The 27,147-nt window shown below is 38.2% G+C and overlaps 1 protein-coding gene across 2 annotated transcripts in view; it reads right to left on the reverse strand.

The window, feature by feature from the left end:
* The window catches only part of LOC150108267 (uncharacterized), a 709,268-nt gene that overhangs the window by 227,325 nt on the left and 454,796 nt on the right, over positions 1-27,147 (reverse strand). For both annotated transcript variants that reach the window (XR_016548127.1, XM_090390670.1), the window contains exons 32-33: positions 20,025-20,093; positions 6,367-6,438 (exon numbers count right to left, since the gene is read on the reverse strand). Coding sequence is in view for 1 of the 2 variants with exons in the window: in XM_090390670.1 (XP_090246796.1) it covers positions 6,367-6,438; positions 20,025-20,093 (141 nt within the window). In the remaining variant the exon portion in view is untranslated. The remainder of the gene's footprint in view (positions 1-6,366; positions 6,439-20,024; positions 20,094-27,147) is intronic.

The following is a 27,147-nucleotide window of genomic DNA, read 5'->3' on the forward strand; positions in this document are numbered from 1 at the left end:
CTAAGAGTTAATTTTAAATAGAACCATAGGTAATCCAGAATCCTAAATCTAATACAATTGTCATGTTAAATTAGGACATCGTTTTTACTGTATCAAAATTATCTACATGAAAGAATGCTTCTCTGATGTTGTCTTAAATAGAATATAGCTTTGGTATAGTTAATTTTTTTTTCATTTATTTATTGTAATTTTATTTTATTTTCACTAGAGGTCAGGCCAGTAGAATAACCATTGATCAAATCATTGTCTCTTCAGCATACTTTGTGAAATGTAATTTAGCTTGTCTCTGTATATATGTGCATATACTCCAGATGATGAACATAATATGAAGGTCGAAACGTCGGGAAATTAAAATAATTATTTATAACATAGTTGTAGAATCCATAATTTGAATTTACTATTTCTAGTTGCACATGACTGTTAAACGTGGGTCTTCTTTAAGTTTATCTATAAGCTAGCTATTTAGCTATCAATTTGGAGATTCAAGTCTGTTGTCCATCTAGACTTGAAGAAAAGATGACAATGTCATTTATACTTCAAGAAACTGATGACCTCTGTCATACAATTTTGAAATGATGTTTTCCTTTGTTGTAAAATTGGGATATATTATAAGAGAAGTCATTAATTTCTTTATCAATATGACTTATCATTGATGGGTAGACTTATATAACCTTGTTTGATATCTGGATAACAATACTTGCTAACTGGTCATATGTTCTGTCAAATTAGATGACATAGCCATTGGAATGGAATTCAAGGGGTATAATATTTTCAGAGAGGACAGAGGGAACAGAATGGGAGGAAGAGTTTTGCTAATGATATCACAACGTACCCAAAAAGAGTAGAAAAAGATCAGAACAACAGAGAGAGGCAAGGCTAACTAGTATGAGATAGTTAGTTGCTGCTATAGCCCAGGGAGTATAAAGGAGAATGTAGATGGCATGCATTGGCAAATTAGGACAATGAGTGCAGTTCAGAGAATTATAATGGGTCGCATGTTAGAGGATTAAAAATCGTATTTAACTCTTTCAATATTTCTTCTCGGTCACTGAGACATCATTAGTGAGTACAATATGAGACTTTAACACGCACGCACGCGCACACGCACACACACACACACACACACACACACACACACAAAGGCAACACAAAACTAAGTGAAACACGTGGATGAAAGATTGCAGTCCTAACAAAGTGGGGCATCCTCTGTAGGCACCTGTTGGTGGCCAATGATGTAAACTGGAACCTCGAAGTATTAGTATTTCCCATATTTTGGGAAGTTTAATGCAACCATATTTATTCAAATTAGACTTATTTCTGAGAGCAGCTGCAGATTCCAAAAAAAAGTATTTCTCTTCTAAATTTACTGTGAAGCCATGTTGGTCTTTTTCCAATTATTGATTCTATACGAATCTGTAAGGCCCAATTGACCATAGTCATGACTGCATATGTATTTTTTTTATGTTCTTCCATGCAGATGCTGGCTGATCTTCCTGTCCATCCGTAGTAGGCCAACATGCAGGAACAGGGGACTCCATATACTTCAGGAACTGATAGAGAGGAAGGATATGGTTTTTAGTGGAATGGATAAAGGTAGATAGTTTCAAGTGGGAAGCCGTGCAAAGGTTGTATTTTTTTCAGATTCCGGTTATTTTTTCTGAAGTACCTCAGATGTAGGGGATGATGGTAGCATTACTAAATTCTTTCTGAGGAGAAGGTCAAAGGGGGAAAGGATGTTTCCGGGGGTGTCCAAACACTTTTGCAATAAGAAAGTGTGGTGTACACTATATTGCAAAAGTGTCCAAAAACAAAAATTGCAAAAAAGTGTTTGGACACTCCCATAGCTTTAGCCCGTATGATGCAGATACACATCTGCAATGCTATATAAGCATAGGCATATGGGCATTAGCAATGTAGACATTCTTTACTGTCAGAATGAGTGAATGAAAAGAGTTGAGTTCATTCAAATGTGGTATAATAGCTGTGCCCCACAAGTTTGGTCATTCGGTCTGAGAGATTTCTGCCACATTGCACATGCCCAGTCTACTATCAGTGAGATTATTGTGAAGTAGAAATGTGATGGAACCACAAATCCTGCTCCCAAACTAGTAGGCCCAGGAAACTGACAAATCAGAACTGGCAAACTCTCAAGACTGTTCTCATAGTAAATGCATGAGCTCTGGAACAGATGCCAGTGACAGAACTTTTGCCAGGAGGTGTTTGCCCCCTGGGTTTCATGGTCATGCTGCAGCTCACAAGCCCTTGATTACACCTGCTAATGCCTAGCATCATCTGGAATGGTGCAAACAACACCATCATTGGACTGTGGATCAATGGAAGAGGATCCTGTGGAGCAATGAATCAGGGTATGTGATCTGGCAATCCAATGGACATGCCTGGAATACCAGATGAATGATACTTACAGGAATGTCTTGTATCAACTCTGAAATTTGGAGGTGGTAGCATAATGGCCTAGAGCTGTTTTTCCTAGTTTGGACTGGGTCCACTGGTTGTTTCTATATGGATCTTTAAACACTGATGCCTACCATGGCATTTTGGACAATTCTATTCTTCTCACACTGTGGACAGTTTGGAATAGGCCCTTTACTATATCGGCATGATAATGCACCTGCTCACACAGCAAGAGATCTATTGCACTCCTAGGCACCATGGTTTGAATGAGGTGGAAAAACTAAACTGGCCAGCCCAATGCCCTGACCTCAATTCCATTGAATATCTTTGGGATAAACTGGAGCAAATGTTGTGTGCCAGACCTACTCACGCAACTAACACTCATCAGCTATTCGCCATACTACAGGAGGAATGGAAATGAATTTCAGCAGCAGTTTACCAGAACTTAGTGGAGAGCCTACCTTGAAGGGTATTGGCTGTAATAGCAGCAAAAAGAGGACCTACCTCATATTGACAGCAATGCTGTAGCAATGGAAAATATAAACAGTTGCTGTCTGGACACTTGTGGCAACACAGTGTATATGATTAATTGATGCTGCAAGAGAAGACTCATTGGAACAAAAGTTATAGGCTCTATCACACTCTCCTCAACAATATGATACCATATTGTTGAGAGGGAGGGGATGATGGGAAAGTTTGTGAATGTATCAGCCTGTGCAAGTGGGTTTCCTGTATACTGAAAAGGACAGGTTAGCATTGGGTAGGTGTGTTACCAAGGTGTCTAGAAAGACTAAACTGTTATGTTTCTTTTTTTCCATAGTAAACTGAATTCTAAAGTAAAGACTTGGATTCTGAGGTGAGAGAGGAAAGAGTAATGTGTCTGGGAAATGAGGCCAAATAGAGAACACATGATTCACATATCGTAACCAGATAGAAGGTTTAGAGGGGTTGAATCAGGAGCGTGTTTGGAGTACTACAGTACTTGATCCTTTGCTGTTTACTTTATACATCAATGATATAGGATATGATTTAAGGTGAAATATTTAATTGTTTGTTGGTGATACATAACTGGGAAGAGTGATAGTCAATGTGCAGTAGTGAACAAATTAATCCGAAAACTCACATTTTTTAAAAAAAAATTTAATCCTGCAAGAAAAAAAGTACAAAAATTAAACTCAAACTTTACCTAATAATTCATATCTGCCCCTCTGTTCCTAATAAGTTTATTAATCCACTTATGCATGGACTCTACCAATGTAGAACACATTTTTCTTATTTCTGCATCTTGAAATCATTCTTGTATAATGGATTATATTAAGTTCTCCTTTGTATCACAATTTAATTTTCGAAGTCTCTTTTTCACTAAGGCTCACAAATTTTCTATTGGGTTAATGTCAGGAGAGTTACCTGGCAACTGGATGTTGTGATTTTTGAGGAACTATTTCAGTTTTTTTGAAGTGTGGCATGGAGTGAAATCTTGTTGGAAGATGAGTTCTTTGTCTTTTTGGATCTGTGGGACCACTCTTTTCTCCAATATTTTTATGTATTGGTCACTTTTCATCATACTTTCAACAGGCACAAGTGATCCTAGACTGTCATGTGTAAAACAACCCTAGAAAATCTTTTGAGCTGGATTTAAGAGCTTGTTGAAGGTGGGCAGGAGAAGTCTTCTCAGTCGCTGATTTGTGAACATAGGGTACTCGCTCTCCTTGGAGAAAGAAATGGCTCTCATGTCATTCATTCACACTGAAAATATAACCTTCTTTCCCTTTTCATGAAGGCCTTGCAGAAAAAGAGGCCCATTGGAGGAGCCTCTTTTTCTGCAAGGCCTTCATCAACAGTTGTTTCCTAATTTGGTCTGTAGGCAGTCCTCCCTGCTTCCAACAATCTTTGATGGATTGTCATGTCAGAAACATGACTTAAATAGACTGACATCATGGGCAAGATAAATGGCTGCTAGTTTAATATAGCAAACTGTACAGCCATGCACTTTGGAATGAAGAGATCTCAAGCTGCATACTACAGTAATGGAACTAAAGTATAGGAAATTGATGAGACTAGAGATTTGTGTGTTACTGTGGACAGTGAGCTTCAAGTTTAAAGGATATATTGCAAAGGTAGCCAAAACAACTAATGAGATTATGTACCTGTTGAAAAACACTCAGGCAAGCACAGATAAGTAGGTTATTATTCTCATTTATAAGATCACATCTGGACTACTAACACACAGATCTGATCACCTGAATTTGGTGGGGATGAACAGGTGATGGAAAAGATCCAGAGGTAAGTAACCAAGATTGTGGCAGTTCTATGATATGCTCCGAATGAGAATAGACTGAAAGTTTGTGGGCTACAAACACTAGCTGATAGGTGCATATTGGAAGTTTATTTTGCACTTGGTTAGACTATAATAAATTTAGTTAAATCCTTTATCCAAGTGTAAGCAAACAAAGTTTGTGACTGAAAATATCTTCAGGACTGAGGTGAGGTGGTACATCCTTTGGCAACTCGTAGCAAAGATGGACCATGCTCTCATCACTCCTTGTCTCAGTATCTTCCATAATGCAAAGCACATCTCCTTGCTATGCATTAAGGGAAGGGATACTACCCAGACTGGTTTCGACCTTTATTGAGGTCTCATCAGTGGAAGGCAGACCCAGAGTGGTGATACTAAGGCAGAAGCAATGGAGAGGTCATATTTACCTATACGAGTTGGCAACTCATATAGTAAATATGACCTCTCCATTGCTTCTACCTTAGTATCACCACTCTGGGTCTGCCTCCCACTGACGAGACCTCAATAAAGGTCGAAACCGGTCTGGGTAGTGTCCCTTCCCTTAATGCATAGCAGTATACATGTCTGCAAGGAGATATGCTTTGCATTATGGAAGATACTGAAACAAGGAGTGATGAGACTTGGTCCACCTTTGCTACGAGTTGCCAAGGGATGTACCACCTTACCTCAGTCCTGAAGATATTTTCAGGTGCAAACTTTGTTTGCTTACACTTGGATAAAAGATTAAACTAAATTTATGATAGGTGCATAAGAAGGTACATGATGGATGCATATAACTTATTACAGGGGTTCTATAGGATTGTCAGAAAAGACTATTTTCATTATATGACAGCAGGGAATGAACAAGTTCATTCCTGGAAATTGCATAATGGTTTGCAGGAGTATTAGGACTATATTTTTTTTGTTTGGAAGATGGTGAATGGGTTACCAGATTGGTTGGAAGTGCTTCATTGGTGATCGAGTCCAAGTCCTATGTATCATGTGAACAATGTTTAGTGAGGTCATCCATAATGAGTCTTTGACTACATACTGATTCTGAAGAAATAGTAGTAGTAGTAGTAGTAGTAGTAGTAATAATAAGGCAATCACCAAACAGAAATAAGAATGTAAGTATAACACACTCTGAGGCCTTGATAAGAACACACCTGGACAATTTTGTGCAAATTTAGTCTTCTTGTTTAATGTGGTGATGAAAAAATACTCCTGAATGAGGGCCAGAGACAACTAACTAATATGATATCAGAACTCTAGAATGTTAGATATAAGAGGTTGAGGATATGTGAATACAGAGGATGGTGGGTAGGTGAAGAAGAAGTGATATGTTAGAAACTTTAAAAGCTAGCAAGAAATTACCAGCCAGATTAATACAGAATAAATTATTCATACAGTGAGGAGAAAAGAATAAAAATGAGAGGTCATCTCTGGAAGTTGTATGAATTGGGATAAACAAAATAAGGGCATTTTTTAATTTAATTTTATTTATTTTTTACACACAGAGAAGGTGGATGAGTAAAATACATTGCTAGAAATTGTTGTCAATGTGAAGAGTGGGATTGAGTTTTCAGTATTACAGATATACTGATGGTGAGTGAGACTCTCCATGCCTAAATTCCAAAACAATAATAATAATGATAATATATTTTTAAACATATACTTACAATTTGTATAAGTTTCGTAAAGCTATAAATCTCTCTGGAGGTATAACTGTTAGATAGTTATACTGAAGGATGCTGTAAAAAATGGACTCCAAATTTACTCATATTCCATAAATATCAGAATAAGGTAATTAACTCTCACTGATATTTAATTTAAATATAGCATGCCATTAAATAAACAATAAAGGTATCATATTTTTTATAGCACTAACAAGATGTCAATAAATGAAACTATAAACTTATAATTATCAAGAACTCAAAAGAATCAAATACTCGCACCTGTTTTTGCTTGAAGCTGTACAGAAGAAGACAGAGAGAGGAAAAATAGTGTGCGTGTTGCATAGGTATGATAATGATGAGCTGAGCAGAAGAGTGATGATATTGAATAGCATAATAGCGAGAATGTGTGACAACAGAGGACTGGAATATGTGGATGCTTGGAGTGCATTTGAGGAAAGAGAGGAATTGTATGCGAGAGACAGCTTACATTTGAATGAGGAAGGACGTAGGCATCTGGAGAGATTGCTGTTCTGAACGAGTCAGTGTGTCCCAGGGAGGATGATAGCAGGGGTGGCCTCTTGTGGGAATGGATACTTGGGAGAAGGGAGAAGATGTCAGGTAACACTGAGCCCAATGGAGTCTAGAAGGGATAATGCTGGGTATAGAAACAATGGCATTTATATGCTTTATACTAATGCCAGGAGTATCCAGAATAAAGGAGAGGAATTGGTGGCGCAGATAGCATCAGCCTGGCCAAAAATTATTGGGATCACTGAGACATGGTTGACAGAAGGGGATATAATAAGAGAAATAGAAGTCGCTGGGTATAGCATTTTTCGTCAGGATAGGAGGGGAAAGCGTGGTGGTGGGGGTACTGCTTATGATAAGTGATGACCTATGTCCTCTAAGAGTGGAGGCTTTGAAAGGAAGTGAGACAAATGATTTTGAGAGCGTATGGTGTGAGGTAGAGGTAGGCAAGACAGGATATTTAGTGGAGTGTTGCTACAGACCCAGGAGCACAGAGAATGGGGAACAGGAGATGTTTAGACACATATAAGTTTGGCAAGTGCAAGATGAATGATTGTTATGGGAGATTTTAACTACAGTAGTATAAATTGAAGAGAGGAAGATGCATGTAACAATAGGGAAATGGAATTTCTAGAATTCTTGAGGGACAAATGTCTTAGGCAACATGTAAAAGAGGGAACAAGAGGTTCAAGAGTTTTGGATTTGGTTATAGCATCAGAAGAGTTAATAATAACTGAGTTGACATCTCTCCCACCACTTGGAGAGAGTGACCATATGGTTTTGACTTGGAAAATGAATAGACAAGCAGGAGTATCAAAGAGACGGGAACTTATATGGAATTATAATGCAGGTGATTATAATAGTCTTAGACGTCAACTTCGGGAAGTTTCATGGAGGGAGGAATTGGAAGGCCGGGATATCATTAGTGCGTGGGAAATTGTGAAAGAATATTTGTTAGCAGCAATGGTAAGTTGAAGAAGAGGACACAATTTGGAGTAAAGTGGATGACAAACAATATTAAACAGGAATTGCATGCGAAAAAGAGGCTATGGAAGAGATATAAGGTGAAGAGAAGATGCATGAAGAATATAAGACACAGGCCAGAAGAGTGACTAGTGTGGTAAGGAAAGGAAAACTGGAATATGAGAGGAGATTGGCCCTAAGATCCAAAGAAAATCCTAGGGAATTTTTTAGCTATGTAGCCAGTAGGAAGAGAAATGACTGTGGAAGAATGATATTGTGGGATAAAAATGGGAATAGAGTGACTGATGCAGAGGACATAGTGGAATTGTTCAATGAATACTTTATTGGAGTATTTCATCCTAGAGATGTCAGTTTTAATGCTAGAGGGATAGGGCTGGTTCGAGGATTAGAGGTACAGGAGGAGAGTGTGTTTCAGATACCGAGTACTCTGGATGTCAGTAAAGCTTTGGGACTGGATGGTATTTCATCACGAATTTTGAGAGAATATGCTAGGGAACTGACAGTGCCTTTAACCTGGCTTTTCAATGAAAGTCTGGCTTCGGCAAAGGTAATGGAAGATAGTGCCATTGCATAAGGGCGGTAGCAGACTGGGAGTGTCTAATTATAGACCAGTTTGTATGTCATCAGTAGTTGTTAAGATCTTGGAGAAAGTAGTGAGAGACCGTATACAGCATTGGGCAGATGAGGGTAATGTTATCTGTGAGAGTCAACATGGATTTGTGAAAGGGCGCTCTTGTTTTAGCAATATGCTAGCCTTTTATAATAAAGTTACAAGAACATTAGATGAGGGAAAGGCATATACTACAATTTTCTTAGACTTAGCGAAGGCATTTGACAGGGTGCTACATGATAAGCTGATATTTAAGTTGCAGCACATGGGTCTGGATGTCAGATTGGTCAACTGGATTCAGGATTGGCTGTCTGGTAGGTATCAGAGAGTTGTGTATGGTGGAGCAGTTTCCAGGAGGCAGAGGGTTACAAGTGGGGTTCCACAGGGCTCAGTACTAGGACCTATATTGTTTAACCTTTATATCAATGACATTGCCACTGGATTGCAAGGGGATATTCAGTTGTTTGCAGATGATGCGAAGCTGGGAACGATTATTAGTAATAGTGCAGATGTGGTAGCCCTGTAAGAGGATTTGAATAAGCTAGATAGATGGGCAAATGAATGGGGGTGTCAGTTTAATGCAGCAAAATGTAAGGTCTTTGAGGTTTGGGAAACATCGATGGGATGCTGCATACTCTATGGGAGGAGTTATACTGGAGGAAGTAGCGGGAGACAAGAGATCTGGGGTTGATGATTGATAGAAACCTGAAGTTTAGAGGACATATTACAAAAGTTGCGAAGGTAACACAGAGGATTGCTGCAATTATGAGAAGGACACTGACTTGCAGAGATAAGAGGGTTATCATTCCGTTGTATAAATCTCTGATCAGACCACACTTGGACTACTGTTCTCAGATTTGGTCCCCAGGATTTGAAGGGTATAAATTAACTTTGGAAAGGATACAAAGACGGATGACAAAGATGGTTTCAAGATTGATGGTATGAGGATCGGCTGAGGGAATGTGGACTGCAGAGAAGAAGGAGAGGTGATATGATTGAGACTTTTAAACTGTTGAGAGGTGGTTACAGGGTTGACACTGGGGAGTTCTTTCGCTTGGTTGAACAGCGGGAAGGAGTGATGACAAGAGGCCATCCCTGGAAGTTACGAAAGGAAACTGTGAGCAAGAGGGTGAGGAGTGGTTTCTTTGCGTGGAGGGTGGTTGAACCGTGGAATGCATTGCCTGATGGAGTGGTGAGAGCAAGAACGGTTAATGAGTTTAAGGAGTGGTATGATAGACTTTGTGTTTCTTAGGGGGGGGGGGGACCTCTCCTCGATGAGTCTTGACAGACTTTATGTTCTTAGGAAGGACCTCCCATGATGAGTCTTTTGACTCAATGGAGGCCTGAATAATAATAATAATAATAATAATAATAATAATAACTTCCTGGCATGGCCTCTTATTCTCTCTTTTCTAGCTCAATCCAATGAATAATCTCTTTCGTATTAATCTGTTACAAACTTTACCCAAACAAAGGACCCTGCAGATGCCATTCTCTCAATCTATTTGTCACTCTGGACTCTTTCTGAAAATATCATTAGTATTACTTCCAAGCATCCATGGAGTCTGAACACTGATCATGCGAGGTGAACACTCAGACCACAATAACAATCATACCTTGCCTTTAACACGTTCAATATTGGAGCACTCACTACCCACTCTGTCAATGCATTCCACTTGTTCAACACCCACCGAGAAAAAAAATCTCTTTTTCACATCTTTACTCATATGACCTTTGTACAGTTTCCAGAGACGACCTCTTGTTCTTTTACCACCCATTATGCTATGTAATAATCCCCCCTGTATCTATCTGGTGAACCTCTGTAGCTCAGACAGTAAAGACAAAGCCCTTTGGTCAAAAAACCTGGGTTCGATTCCCATCCATGGTATGAGGAACCTTTATCTGGTCTCTTTCTACTAAATGTGAGTTAGCCGATCTCATACTGAGGTAGAGGGTTTTTTCACCCAGAAACTTAGGTTTTTCCCTCAGAACAGGCAAACCAGCCCTGTGAACACACATCGATTTACAGCCATGAATACTTATGACAATATGTAGAAGAGATAGAGCCCTCATCACATGTTGTTATGCTCATAGCTCATGTCTACCATGAGTCACATCATGGTAGCCAACCTCCTGGATAGGAGATGACTCATGAATGGGATGGGATCTATTTGGTAGGCTCCTCTCACCAGCTTATACATTTTAATGAAATACTCATATCACCCCCCCCTCCTCCTATCCACTGAGTTCTGAAGAGCACAATCCCTTAATCTGTCCTCATACTCAATATTCCAGAGTCCTGAGACTGTCTTAGTTATTTGCCTCTGCACTCAGTCTAATGTTTCTCTATCACTGATATAACCAGGTGACCAGATTTGTTTACAGAAATTCAAATATTTCATATTATAGTAGCAATTTTTGTGTAATCCTTACTGTTTTCATGATATGCTCCCACTCCCCCAACTTCAGTCCCCTATCCACCAACATGTCCACATCCTGAAGCAAAATTCCTCAAATGTGGTAAAGCTTTTCTCTGGTCCAAAGCACCAACATATTCAAATCCTCTTGTAATAACAACACATCAGAACTTCCTGACATTGTTTTTCCTAATTTATCACTAGCAGCAAAAAAATGAATATCTCCTTCACTGTCAACTATCTCATTGATATAAAGATAAACAACAGTGGTCCCAGAACAGAACTCTGTGATATCCCACATGTCACCTTCATTTTTTGGAACATTGCACCTCCATACACAACTTGCTAGCTCCTATTAGTCAACCAGCCTTGTGATCCACTTACCAAATGGCTATCTTTCCCCATCTTACTCAATTTTAACAGCAGTTTACCATTTAGTATTCTATCAAATGCTTTAGCAAAATTCAGATAAATCACTGTCTGTGCGATTGTTCTTTAAGAGATTTTTATGTTATAAGGTTTCTTCAATTCACACAAGAGCACAAGGAAATAAATGAATAATATTTACTTAAAGACCATATATTTCAGCCTAAAAATTACAGGCCATCATCAGTGGCAATGTTAGTTAATTACTAATTAACAGTGCCACTGATGATGGCCTATAATTCTCTGGCTGAAATATATGGCCTTTAAATAAATATTATTCCCTTATTTCCTTGTATTTTATATAAATTCAATAAACTGTATGAGCATCTCCCCTATGTGGTGTGCTAGACAACCTATTATAAAATGTAGCCAAGTTACTACAGCATGATCTCCGATTAACAAACACATGCTGCTCCCGCAAAAGATTTCCATTCTCATCAATCCAAGTTTGTATTCTGTCTTCAAACAGCCACTCTAATACCTTCCCGACTACATTTGATATACACACTGGCCAATAGTTTCACACCACTGACTTGTATTCTCCTTTATGCTGTGGCACTATTTTTCCTTCTTTCCTCTCTTCTGGGAACTGTTCCTGTAGCCAGATGTCTGTTGAACAACTAAGTCAAGGGCACTGCCATCTCTCTCTCTCTCTCTTTCTCTCTCTTGAACATTCCCTTAAGATAATCCAATAACTTTATTAACATCAAGGTTGCTTAACATCAGTGGCAGCCCATACATAAGCACTGTGACACTGCACCAAGGAAAAAATGAAAAAATTAAAATTTGTTTGTGTTTATAAATAATAACAATGCTTACAACATTATACAAAATGCAATACAACATGTTAAAGGTTACAGCTTATGTTTTGGCATTGATTGAATAGTTAATAATTGGAATTGTTCGATTAACGCTTTAGATTACGAAACAAATGCACTACGATCTAAAGCTGATAGTTTGTGCTTGTCATTGCACAGTCATGTCATTCCCAACTGTAACTGCTCAAACGGCAGTGTATTTTTAGTATATTTACGTGCCTTATTTCTATGAGATATGAAATATTTATTATTGGTGCGTGTGTGTGTTGAACTATTTTTTGTAAATCTTATTTTATTTTGTTAAAATAACATATAATTATTTATTTATTATAGATACAAGGCTGAATTATGACAAGTGTCTGTTGAAAATATGAAAAGAATAATATTTTTTCAATTATCATTACACGACACAAATGCACTGTGATCTGACGCCAATATTCACTTGCCTTGTCGTTGCACGTTACATCATTAGATACACTGCCGCTTGGGCAGCATATCTTATGCCTACGCTCGTTATTTCTGTGAGATATGAAATGTTTATTATTGGCATGTGTTCGTGGTGAACTATTTTTTTGTAAATCTCATTTTATTTTGTTAAAATAACATATAATTATTTATTTATTATAGATACAAGACTGTATGCCGTGTGTCACTGTTCAAAATATGAAAAGAATTATATTTTTTCAATTATCATTACACGAAACAAATGCACTGCGATCTAACGCCGATATTTGTTTGCACTTGTCATTGCTATTGATACGAAACTTTTATTATTGGTGTTTGTTCGTGGTGAGGATGAAATATTTTTAATAAAGCAATTTTTAATATGTAAATTTATTTATTAATAAATTCATTACTGATTAGGAAAAAAAAGTTTTTTTTTTTTTTTTTTTTGTATATGCACCACCCTGCACTTAAAAATTTCACTGGCCACCACTGCTTAATATTCTACACACTTTTGAACTGCCAGTTTTGTGTCCATCCTAATGTTATTTAATACTACTCATTGCCTCCCCTACATGAAATACACTAAGGCAGTGTTTCTCAACCTGTGGTTTGCGACGATGGGACAGGTGGTCCACAGCAGAATTAAATTAAATAAATAAATATATATTTTTTAATTATCCAAAAAAAAAATTAAAATTGAATAAGTAAGTAAAAATTATTAAAATAAAATGGATGCTTAAAAAAACCCAACAAGCATGGTCTGATCAGGGTCTTATGCAACGGAATGATAACTCTTTTATCTCTGCAGGTCAGCATCGTTCTCAGTATTGCAGCAATCTCTGAGTTACCCTCACCACCTTTGCAATATGCTCCTTGAATTTTAGTTTTCAATCAATCATCACCCCAACGTCTCTTGTCTCCCCGAGGAGGTTGGGTGCAGTTCCTCCAGTGCAGCTCCTCCAATCAAGTATGCATCCTCCCATCGATGGATCCCAAACCTCAAGACTTTGCATTTTGCTGCATTGAACCGACACCCCCCCATTCGTTTACCCATCTGTCTAGTTTATTCAAATCCTCTTGCAGGGCTGCCATATCTACACTATTACTGATAACCCTTCCCAGCTTCACATCATCAGCAAACAACTGAATGTTCCCCTTGCAATCCATTAACAATATCATTGATATAATGGTTGAACAATACAGGTCCCAGTACTGAGCCCTGTGGAACCCCACTTGTAATCTTCTGCTTCCTTGATATTTCTCCCCCCCCCCACCATATACAACTCTCTGATACCTATCAGTCAGCCAATCCTGAATCCATTTGACTAACCCAACATTTAAACCCATGTGCTGCATCTTAAATATCAGCTTATCATGTGGCGTGCTGCATCTTAAATATCAGCTTATCATGTGGCGTGCTGCATCTTAAATATCAGCTTATCATGTGGCACTCTGTCAAATGCCTTTGCAAAATCCAAAAAAATGGCAGTATATGCCTTACCTTCATCAACTGCTTTTGTCACTTTATTATAAAAGGCAACCATATTACTAAAGCAAGAGTGCCACTTAACAAATCCATGTTGATTCTCACAGATAACATTACCTTCATCTGCCCAACGCTGTATACAGTCCCTCACTAATTTCTCCAAGACCTTAACAACTACTGATGAAACACAAACAGGCCTATAATTAGACACTTCCAGTCTGCTACCACCCTTATGCAACGGCACTATCTTACCTTCCTTCCATTCCCTGGGTACCTTTCCCCACAGTCAGACTTTTATTGAAAAGCCAGGTCAAAAGTGCTGTCAGTTCTTTAGCACATTCTCTCAAAACCCGTGGTGAAATACCATCCAGTCCTATCTGTCTAAACATTTCAGAATCTTCTTCCTCTGCATTCCCTGGCCTGTAGCAATATCCCACTAAATATCAAAATTTGTGCTAACCTCAACTTCACACCAAATGGCCTCAAATGGCCCCATTATTTTTCTTCAAGCTCTGCAATAAGAGGATATAACTGTTCTGAAATCATCACTAATATGGGCATTCCACCTCTTCTTTCATCTTTTCTGTCTTTTTGAAAAATGCTATAACCATCACATTCTATTTGTGTGAGCATGTCATCCTCATGTTAACCACCATGTCTCACTGATACCAATGATTTGTAAGCTGACTAACTATATCAAGGCCACTTTAAAATCTGCACCATTATTCCTAATACTCCTTGCATTGGTGTATAAGCACAATAGCTTTCCTCTGGTTCCCTTTCCTTCCCACAGTTCCTTATCCCATGATTCATGTAATTTGACTCTACTGGTCACATCAAGGCTATTTTGCATCTCTAACATCTTCCTTTCTCACATATTATTATTATTATGTGACACCTCCAGGGAATCTAAAGACTCATCGACAGAAGGCATCTACCCTTCATGCTCTTCGTCTCCATCATTCAATCCACCAATTACAATGAACCGCAACCATACCAATGCCATCTACTGCCCACCACCACCACCATCTGCATTTTCGCAGACAATCACAAGATAATCTCACACCAATTTTGGTATCTTACACTCACAGTCCCACCATCTAGTTTTCATTTCCCTGACTAACTCCTCCTCCTTTCATCAACAATCTACCCAGCTTCACACTATCAGTCCCACTCAAAAATGCACATGATCTGTATCAAACAGCTCTTTCCTACCTTCAAATTTTATGTCACACATTAACAAACTCAAATGCTATTCCCACACATTCCAGCTCTCATACCATTATGGCTGATCGTTATTTTTCTCCTCAGTTCTCTACTATTATACCTTGGTAACACACTCACAATTCTATCTCTCATGATCTTTTGCTTCACTATCTCTAGAAACACTAAAAAATCATGCACTACCTCATGCATACTTCTTTGCAGGTCATTTGTTCCAAACAGCACAGTCAACTCCTCTGCATTTTCTTTCCTCTCCACAACCTCAATCATTCTTCTTCTTGTTGCTGCTCTCATACTTTTGACGCCTGCACCATTTTCACATCCTTCACTACAGAATTCCCATACAGCATTACACTATTTTCTACCATTCCACTGCAGTCATGGTTTAAACTACAATATATCCTCATTCAAACCTTTCCCAATATCATCAACATATAATTTAAACAACAACAATTGTAAAACAGAGCTCTTTACCATACTACAAGCCACTTTCCACTTCTGGAATAGTGGCCCCATACACACTTATGCAATATAATATAAACTGCATGGAAAGAATTTGTTCGCCATAGTGCGAAGAACAAACAGCCATGCTGCCCTCCTTAATAAGATATAGGATCTCCTTTTGCTGTGATGACTGCAGCAATCCTACAAGGCATACTTTCCACAAGTATACGATAGCAATCAATGGGAATTTTGGGCCATTCTTTCTATAGGCACATAATAGGGTGGATGCCAATTGACCACACCAAATGCTTCAGTTCATCCAACAGATGTTCAATAGGGTTGCGATCAAGGCTCTGTGGAGGACAGTCAAGTGTGCTGGTGTTCATGTCAACAAATCATGCAGTTACAGCAGCAGCTTTATGATAAAGTGCATTATCTTGCTGAAAGAGACAATGATCAGTTCCATAGGAATGCTGCAAAATAGGAAGCATTGCATTCTCCAGAATGTTTAGATACTTCTTTAAGTTCAATTTTTATGTCAACACAAATAGAATTCAGAGGTCAAACTAGGAAAAACAGGATGAGAACTGCCACCTCCGAATTTCATAGTTGGGGTTATGCAATCTGGTAAGAGGCATTCACTAGGCATATGCTATACATGCACCTGTCCATCTGCTCAATAGAGAGTGTAGCATGATTTGTCACTCCATAACACAACTTTCCAAGCTTCTATGTCCCACTGCACATGCTCTTTGAACCACTGAAGACAATATTGCATGTAGGCATGGGTAATGTGTAACTTGATTATTGCAGTTATACCATGGAAAGCCATGTTGTGAGCCTCAGTTCTGAATGTTTTTGTGCAGATTCTAGCCTTCTTGGAGATATTTCTAGCCTGGCTCCCACTGATGAGACCTCAATAACTAGGACCTAAAGGAGAGCTCCAGATCGAAGAGAAAGAGCGTTTTGGTATTGCACCACCTTCAGGATCGCCTACCCAGCTGACGAGATTTGCGTTTTCAAGCGGCCCGAAAGAAAGCTTCATGATCCAGTCTTACAGTGGAAGTATCCCAGCCTTGGATTCCAGTTACCAGACCCCGAGAGAGAGAGCTCCTATTTCAGTCCTGCTGCCTTGGTAAGAACCCTTTGTTGTTGTTGTTGTTTTTTTCCCTTGGTTATTGGTGTTCCACCTGTACCCTAGTGTAACAGGTATTTCCTTTTTTTTCCCCTAAAGCATGTCTTCGGCTCTTCCGAGAGTAAGAACCCTTGGGTTCGAAATTGACGCAAGTATCCTTAAGAGGACATTTGCGAAAGCTCTCATAGACTGCGTCGGAGCTGACAATATTTCTGGCTTTACCCCCTATGGGGGGGGGAAGATATCAAGTAGTGTGTAAGAATACCAATACAAGAGAGAAACTATTGCAAAGGGTTAATGTGAAGGAAAAATTTGCCACCCATTTGTTGTGGGAAGTATTGCTAAAAGAATGTGAATAGACCGTTTCCCACTAGAATACCTTGAAGGAGGGAATGATATTATCACTCAAGTTTTTTCAAAATGGGGAACCGTACGAGACATCCAAGTAGGCAAAGACGCTGACTTCCCTGAATGGATGTCGGGGGAAGTCACGTTCTCGCTAACAATGAAGGAGGAAGTCCCAAATTTTATCATGATTGGATTGGCCAGGGTAATGGTTAGTTACCCTGGAGTAAAAAGGCAATGTTATAAATGTGGCGCCCTCAGTCACCTCGGAGTCCAGTGCCCCAAACTGAAATGTAAGAACTGCCTCACAGCGGGTCATTCACTGGCACAATGCCAGTTGGCATGCTTAAAATGCGCCGCTACCGACCATAAAGTGGACACCTGTCCGAGGAGAAACTTGGCAGAAAAAATAGGAGGCAATATCACGCCCAACACCAAAGCACCAGGAAAAAATGTCAGTGCTGCGAAACCAAATGATTTCCCAATTCTGAAGGCTGCGCATGAAAGGGCAGCAACAAAGAATCATACCGCCACATCGCAAATTGAAGTAACAGCGAAACCTACAGCCAAAACTGTAGAAGTAGCCAGGAAAGAAGCAAAGCATGAGGAGCTAGACAACGACCAAACCACTGCCACAGAAAATAAACAGACACACCAGCAGGAAGGTCCTATCATGGTAGTTGAAGAAACAACAGAAGAAGAAACAGTAGAAATGGAAATTCATAGTGAAGAAACCACACAAAAAAGACCAGGCAGCCCTGAAGAAGGGAATGTGAAAAAAATAAAACCAGGGAGTCCGGGCATAGCTGAACCTGGAAAGGTAATAACAGCAGAACCCACAAAGTACCCTTATGCAAAAGCCAATGCACCGATACTGCATCTACTAAAAGACTTCCCTGAGGATGCGAAGGTTTTACGAAATGGAATAGAAACATTCGGGGATATTCTACTTATCCTCACAGGGAAAAACAGGCCTAAAGTGGTAAGCACAGAGTGGAACGATATGTTTATCGAAGACATTGACGAAATCACTCCAGAACAAATCGAAGAATTTATTGATGCAAAGGATGACGTGGGAGCAGCATTGTACAGAGGCCTAGGAATGCTAAACTACTCCCGCAGAGAAAAGTTATATGATCACATCCTTAGTACCCATAAAAATAGAAAGCAGGAGGATTTAAGCCCTGCCTAACAGGCTGACAAGTTAGTCGATTCCTCGCATACAGTTGCCAGACTCGGGGGGGGGTGAATTTTCTTTTTCTCTCTTTCAGAATTAGAATTTTTTTTGTGAAAAAAGTCTATGTCTTTTCCACACAGGAGGGGGGTATCCTGAGAACCTGGGCTGCGAAGGCCTATATCGAGGCGGTGCAGCTCCTCGTGGGCTGCATCACCCAGGCTAGGCTCTTCCCCCGCTCTTCTGATCATTCAGGTTGAAATTTCAGAATTCACCTAGTTTCTCATTTCTTTGGTTCTGTCTTACAAATTGTGATATGTAATTTTTAATGTTATTTACCAGTTCCTTTTTCATGTAGTGCTTCTTTCATTTGTTTTTCCCCACTTTCATAGGGCAGTCATCTGAAGAGGTGACTGACCGGGAAAAGCTGAAAAGAACAAACGGATGGAGGGAGATAATGTCGGAGATCTGCTTGGTGCCGGCATTTAAGTCAGGCCAAGTAGATCAACTAAGGCCTCTTTAACTATCTATTACTATCCACTCTATCTTTCTCCTCCTCTCTCACTATCAAGCTGACTCTCAGCACAACTTTTTTTAAATCTAAAGAGGCCAGTGATGAAAGGCATGAACTCCCATTGTACCTCAATAAAGGTCGAAACTAGTCTCGGTAGTGGCCCTTCCCTTAATGCATAACATTAGACATATCTGCAAGGAGATGTGTTTTGCATTATAGGCGATACTGAGACAGGAGTGTTGATAGCTTGCTTCACCTTTGCAACGAGTTGCCCTGGTGTGGTACCACCTTACCCCAGTCCTGAAGATACTTTCAGGCACAAACTCTGTTTGCTCACACTTGGATAAAGGATTAAACTAAATTTGCCTACCTTTCATTCATCTCCCAATAATGAGAATTCCTGCCAATCCTCTCTACTCACCCAGCACTCTGGATCTTTTTATAATCAATTCTTCTTCTTCTTCTTTTTCTTCTTCCAAGTACACTCTTGAGGACTGCTTGGTAATTCATATTACAATCTTATCTAAGTTTCATTGCTAGTGGAATGTCCTTCTCTCAGCCAATTTTTTTTTGCAAGATTTAAATCACTATTTATGAATTACTATCGTAGTTTACTACTATTGCTTTGTTACTAGAAGTGTGATTTATTCCACTACCGCAGAGCCAGAAGCAAAAATAAGCACAATATCCCCTGTGGTTTTTTTAAAACTATCATTTATCATTGTTTTTGTTTAACTGTTTTTGTCTAACTGCTATTTTAAAACAGCAACCTCCACCTGCAACTCATTTATGAATTCTAAACTACTCATTTCTATGTGTCAATATTTTTTCATGACCTACTTTTGAAGATCAAAATTTCCATCTCTTCAAAATGGTACAGTTTGGTGTAGTGATTAGAATGTGTAAAACATTACATGGCCAAATATATATATATATATATATATATATATATTACTGTCAAAAATAAGTATACTTTGCTAGGGCACTAAAATAGTTCATGCATTACTTGATACATTTATTTCATGTTTTAAAATTAAATAACGTAACAGAACTTATTTTATTAACAGATAACTTAAAAATGACATGAATTAATATAAGTATATACATACAGTTCTCCAAGACTTGTGTAGGGACTGAAGTCTGTATTCTTAAGATCTATTCGATTAAAACTGAAATCCCTATGAACCAGAAATAATTATATGTTTATGTTATACTGATAATTTTCAGAATTACATGAAATTTTATTATTATTATTATTAAGAGTAGTATTTACTTTTTTGGGGGTGGATAAAAGAGCAAAGTAGTGGCTTTGATAACAAATGCTTATTAGATTTCTAAACAAATGTGTTTTTGTTAGCATAACATACTTCACGTTTCAGCCCATAACATTATTTTAAATTGTTACTGTATAATATAATTTCAAAATATAAGGATGTATCATTTCAGTATTTAGGAAGGATAGGATAGGAGTGGAGCCTGTGTGGCAAAACTCACACTAAAAGTAATTTATTGTAGGATTTTCACCCTAGTGTCATAAGTATCTTCAGTACAAGATTATAGAACAGCAATTGGACAATAACAGGCAATTCTAAAATTGGATAAATATTTAGATATCCTAAGTAGGACATCCTATACAGTCAAAAAGCATTTGGTAGACAATATAATCTAGTGCAGCGTTTCTCAACTTTTCTAAGCCCAAGGACCAGTAAAATGCCTAAAACAATTCTGCAGACCACTAAGTTACAGAGGCGTAGCTGGGGCACTTTTTTTTTTTTTTTTTTTTTTTTGGCGTTTATGAAATCATGTCTTACTGTCTATAAAATAGCAACTGAGTGATGAAATAGACATCGACAATGTGATCGACGATTTTGCGAACAGAAATACAAGAAAAATAACATTTTGGAATGTTGGAATTAAAGTTTTACTTCAAAAATAAACATAGTGTTTTTAATTTATTTCCTTATCTGTCATTTTGACTTTCTGTAATTTTTTTTAAAAAACCTGTGTAGGAATTACCAACATTTCGGAAAAACTGTATCATTTATAACATAATAAATCTAAAAGCATGTTTTGAAAGATATGGCAACATAATTAATTAAATTGGAAGTAAACAATTAAAAGTGTATCATCATTGAACAAAGTTTTAATTTTTATTAAACAAATAAATAAGATGATATAATAATGTTACTACTTAATTTTAATGAGATGGTTGAGCTTCTCGGCCCTTGCAGAGTTGCTGGATATCTGGCTCAATATTGGTCAACTTCAGTCGAAGATTGGCACACACACTAAGACGATTTCTGTATTTTGTTTTTATTTGAAGGAGCAATGAAAATCCTTTCTCACAAAGATAGGTTGTAGAAAACTGCAGGACGATTTTCAATGCTTCTTCAGATAATTCTGGAAATTCACTTCTCACTGAAGGCGAGATCCAAAATCGAGCAAAACCAAGATCACGGAATTGCATTTTAAGCCCACTGTCACTTGAAAGCTCAATTAACTGTTCCTTTTTCGATAACGAAAGGTCGTTATCGTGACTGCAAGCAAGCCTGAAATGGATCGCGAACCCACAGAAATTTCTTATAAAAGTTATTTGGAAAATATGCTTCAAAATTCCATTTCAAATTTTTAAGGTGGTTACAAACCCTTTCCACAAACTCAGAATGAACAAAAATATTATTTTCCACTAAAAACGTTTTTAGTGGAAAATAATATTTGTTTTTGATGGAATACAGCATGGTAGACTGTTGCATAAATTGGAGAATATGAGTTTGGATTATAGAATATTATCATGGATAAGAGAATGGCTGAATGTCAGATATTAGAAAGTGGTATATAGGGAAATGTGAGCTGCAAGATTCAAGGTAACCAGTGGTTGTACCACAAGGATCAGGAGGAGAAATGACTGTGGAAGAATGATATTGTGGGATAAAAATGGGAATAGAGTGACTGATGCAGAGGACATAGTGGAATTGTTCAATGAACACTTTATTGGAGTATTTCATCCTAGAGGAGTCAGTTTTAATGTTAGAGGGATAGGGCTAGTTCGAGGTTTAGAGGTACAGGAGGAGAGTGTGTTTCAGATACTGAGTACTCTGGATGTCAGTAAAGCTTTGGGACTGGATGGTATTTCACCAAGAGTTTTGAGAGAATGTGCCAGGGAACTGACAGTGCCTTTAACCTGGCTTTTCCATGAAAGTCTGCTGCGGGAAAGGTGCCAAGGGAATGGAAGGAAGGTAAGATAGTGCCATTGCATAAGGGTGGTAACAGACTGGAAGTGTCTAATTATAGGCCAGTCTGTGTGTCATCAGTAGTTGTTAAGATCTTGGAGAAAGTAGTGAGAGACCGTATACAGCATTGGGCAGATGAGGGTAATGTTATCTGTGAGAGTCAACATGGATTTGTGAAAGGGCGCTCTTGTTTTAGCAATATGCTAGCCTTTTATGATAAAGTTACAAGAGCATTAAATGAGGGGAAGGGCTTATACTGTCATTTTTTTAGACTTAGCGAAGGCATTTGACAGGGTGCTACATGATAAGCTGATATTTAAGTTGCAGCACATGGGTCTGGATGTCAGATTGGTCAACTGGATTCAGGATTGGCTGTCCGATAGGCATCATAGAGTTGTGTATGGTGAGGCAGTTTCAAGGAGGCAGAGGGTTACAAGTGGGGTCCCACAGGGCTCAGTACTGGGACCTATATTGTTTAACCTTTATATCAATGACATTGCCAGTGGATTGCAAGGGGATAGTCAGTTGTTTGCGGATGATGTGAAGCTGGGAAGGATTATTAGTAATAGTGCAGATGTGGTATCCCTGCAAGAGGATTTGAATAAGCTAGATAGATAGGCAAATGAATGGGGATCTCAGTTTAATGCAACAAAATGTAAGGTCTTGAGGTTTGGGAAACATCGATGGGATGCTGCATACTCTATGGGAGGAGTTACACTGGAGGAAGTAGGGGAGACAAGAGATCTGGGGGTTGATGATTGATAGAAACCTCAAATTTAGGGGACATATTGCAAAGGTGGTGAAAGTAACACAGAGGATTGCTACAATTATGAGAAGGACACTAACCTGCAGAGATAAAAGGGTTATCATTTTGTTGTATAAGTCTTTGATCAGACCACATTTAGACTATTGTTCTCAGATTTGTTCCCCAGGATTTGAAGGGGATAAATTAACTGCGGAAAGGATACAAAGATGGATGATAAAGATGATTTCAGGATTGTACAAGGATAGTATTGAGGATCGGCTGAGGGAATGTGGACTGCAGAGAAGGAGAGGTGATATGATTGAGACTTTTAAACTGTTGAGAGGTGGTTACAGGGTTGACACTGGGGAGTTCTTTCGCTTGGTTGAACAGCGGGAAGGAGTGATGACAAGAGGCCACCCCTGGAAGTTACGAAAGGAAACTGTGAGCAAGAGGGTGAGGAGTGGTTTCTTTGCATGGAGGGTGGTTGAACCGTGGAATGCATTGCCTGATGGAGTGGTGAGAGCGAGAACGGTCAATGAGTTTAAGGAATGGTATGATAGACTTTGTGTTTCTTAGGGGGAGACCTCCCCTCGATGAGTCTTGACAGACTTTATGTTCTTAGGAAGGACCTCCCACGATGAGTCTTTTGACTCCATGAAGGCCTGAATAATAATAATAATAATAATAATAATAATAATAATAATAATTAATGATATTGGGAAGAATTTGTCAAGCAACATACAGTTATTTAATGACGATGATGATGCAAAGATAGGTAGGGTAATCAGGAATACTGCTGATATGCAGTACTTGCAGAGTGATATGAATAGGCTGGAATTGTGGGCTTGGGGAAATGGATGTCAGTAAATGTAAAATCATTCACTTAGGCATGATTAGATATCCAATGTCATATTGAATTGGTGGGATTATGCTAGAAGAAATTGATGAGGCTAATGAGCTTGGAGTGTTAATAGATAGGAAGTTGAAATTTAGTGGGGACTATGTAGCAAAGACTGCAAATACAACTCAAAAGATAATTGCAATGCTGGAACAAACTTTTATATGTAAAGATAAGGATGTCATTTTACCTCTTTACAAGGCCTTGATATGAACTCACTTGGAATATTCTGCTCAGGTTTCTGTTGTAATTCTCATATAGTGGAGAAAGAAAGAGAGAGAGAGAGAGAGAGAGAGTGCAAAGGAGAGTTTTAAAAATGATATCAGGATTGTCGAATACTGGTAATGAAGACAGATTGAGAATTTGCAGACTGCAGACAAACAGGAGAAAGAGGAGGGATATGATTGAGACTTACAAACTTCTGATAGCGTTATACAGGATTTCAGTTGTTGGAATTTTTAATTTATGGAGGGGTGGAGAAATGACAAGAGGGAATCCTTGGAAGCTGAGAATGAATGCCGCTAAGAAGGGGGTGAGGGCTCTTTCATTCATGGCAGGAGGTTTCTCTTAATAATAATAATTATGATTATTATCCTGCATTATAACATTGACTCCTTTCTAGAGAATTAGAGAATTTCAGGTGAGTTCTCCTCACTAGTCTCCAAAAGATCATCCAACCAAGTTGATGTTTCTTCTGTGAACTAACTAGTAATTACTAGTGAGTAAACTAGCTGACAGTCTGTACCACAGTCTGCTCCAGGACAAGTATGCACATCAAGGATGCCTGTCTTCCCACTGCTGGAGAACAGGATGTAATCAATCTGGTGCCTTGATCTATCAATGTTAGATGTTCAAATATAGCTCCATCATGGGTGTTTCTGGAAGCAGATATTGGTAATAACTAATCTGTGCATGGGTAAATTCCAACAGTCCTTCACCATGGGTAATACATTCACCCAGACCAAACATGCCTCGCTCAGGCCTAGCTCTCATATTTTCCTGCATTAAAACATCCTAAGATGAAAAGCACATCCCTCATTGGTAAGCAGTCCAAAACAGTCTGTAGGTTTTCATAGAATTCCTTCATCAAACCTATCTGTGTTTGATGCATAAACTACCATGATAGACACATTGGTAGGATGAGCATTAAGTCTAATACAAAGTATCCTGTCATTAACAGGATTATAATCAAAAAGGGCTCTTGCATGAACTGTCTCAGTACCCCAGCTACCCCATGATGCTTTGAGTCACCTCTTGAATAAACAACTAGCTTATCTTTAGCAAGCTTTAAAGGTAAGCTAGAACAAGACAAGAGTTCTTCATAAAAGTCAGTTCCTCATGGAACAGCTTTATAAAAAAATGTAAAACTTTACTTCACTCTCCTAACTTAAACAGATCCGATGGTCTACGTCTATCCCCTTTGGGGGAGATAGTAATTTTTAAATTAGCTAATCATTCCTAACTTTATTTTGTCTAAATATATATGTTTTTTTTTTTTTAATAAGTTAAGAAATTTACTGACCTTTTTAGTTATCTTACATTAGCTACTTAGGTGGTGCCTTTTGGAATTGTCTGTTAACATTCAATTGCCTTTATGTGTTCTTGTACTGAAGATGCCTATGATACTTAGGCAAAAATTCTATGCTAATAAAATATATTACAGGAGTTTATATCTGGTATTATAATTATTTTAAATATGCCTACTCACAGTATTTCATTACTGAAACAAACAACTGGCTTACCATCCTGTCTTTTGAAGTGAACTTCTCCATTCCATCTGGTCTCTGTAATTCCTCACATGTAAATTTTATCTCTCTCTCTCTGGCTTTTACAAACAATATCAAGAGTACCCATTTGTAGGCCTCATAGATTCCATGTGTCTATGTAAGGTTCAACTCTAAGGTTAATGCATACCTTCTGTATTCCTTGTTCACAGTATCATTGACTTATGTTGGAGACTAATATACTATAATTTATAGTATAACCAAGTGAAAAACTTTCAATATATATATTTAGCCAAACTATAGTTTTTAAAGTTAAGGAATCTAGCACATGTAGCTCAAAAGCTTCCATATAAAACTCAGGCAATGGAGGAGGGAAAAAAACAATAGTGGTGAGCCCATGGCTGTACCTTCTTTTTTGTAGGTAAAAATTATTTTGCCAGACCAGAACATATGTAGAATATAGTAGAGAAAGAGAGACAGACAGACAGACAGACATGATATCAGGCAAGAATTTGTTCTGTAAGATAAGAAGAATTGTGTCTTTGATTGGGACATTTGTAAAAAAGGACAGAAGTACCAAACTGACTAATAAATCATCTTTGCTGAGAATTATGTTTTAATTTTGTTTATGAAATGTTGTATGTTCTTTATAAAGGAGGGGGAAGTGGCCTACAAACTCCTTGAGTGTTAGTGCTAATTTCTTGGCCAGGTAATAATTAGGGCTGTCTGTACCATCAACTATCCACCAAAGTGGAACATTATGTACACAAACAATGACTCATCATGGATGGCCCATCTTAGACAGCATAAAGTCTATGATACGACTATATAGACTTGTTTCACCACCCTATCAGGCAATGAATTCCATGGTCCAGCCGCTCTTCACATAAAAAAAGCTACTTCTCACCCTCCTACTAACCACCTTTTGCAAGAGATGAATAATCTCTCCAGTTTGAATTCTGTAAATACCTCCCAAAAAGTTTAAAATGTCTCAAACACGTCACCCCTTCATCTTCTATCCACCAGACTCTGTAGTCTGCATGCCTTCAGTCTATCCTTATAACTAACACTGTGCAGTAATGATATCATTTTTGCTATCCACCTCTGTATCCTCACCAATGTTAATTTATTCTTTTCAAATCCTGGTGACTGATTATAATAAATAAAGCTATTTCAGAAGACAGGAGATAACAAATTTTTCTTCCTTTTCATTCATGTCTGCTATGTAAGAAGAAAGTTTGTTCTGAAAGTTTTGGACTGAACTGTGATGAATGCATATTGAACAGTCGCAGAATGGGTTTTAGCAGCATAAGAGAAGAGTGTGGAATTACCTATACTGATGAGTAACCTTGAAAATATCTACAGAAAAGTCAAGCAGAAACTGTGAATGAAAGAAACTATGTGAGATGAAACATTAATCAACCTAATTGTTTTCTTCTGTACTGGTTAAAGAATTTGTAGGAACTCTTAGGGGTACCAAACAAAATGAGAACAGTACTCAATGGTTAGACAGATGATCAGTCTGGAATTACTAACTACTCAGATATAAAATAACACCTTGTGTGAAAAAAAAAAAAAGTTAATTTCTTAAATGTTGAGAAGAAAACCTTTGTTACAAAGGTTTTCTTAATTTTG

This window comes from Typopeltis vanoorti, chromosome 3 (genome assembly GCF_054136105.1).
Source record: "Typopeltis vanoorti isolate ZY-2024b chromosome 3, IOZ_Tvanoo_1.0, whole genome shotgun sequence".
Classification (NCBI taxonomy): Eukaryota; Metazoa; Arthropoda; class Arachnida; order Uropygi; family Thelyphonidae; genus Typopeltis; species Typopeltis vanoorti.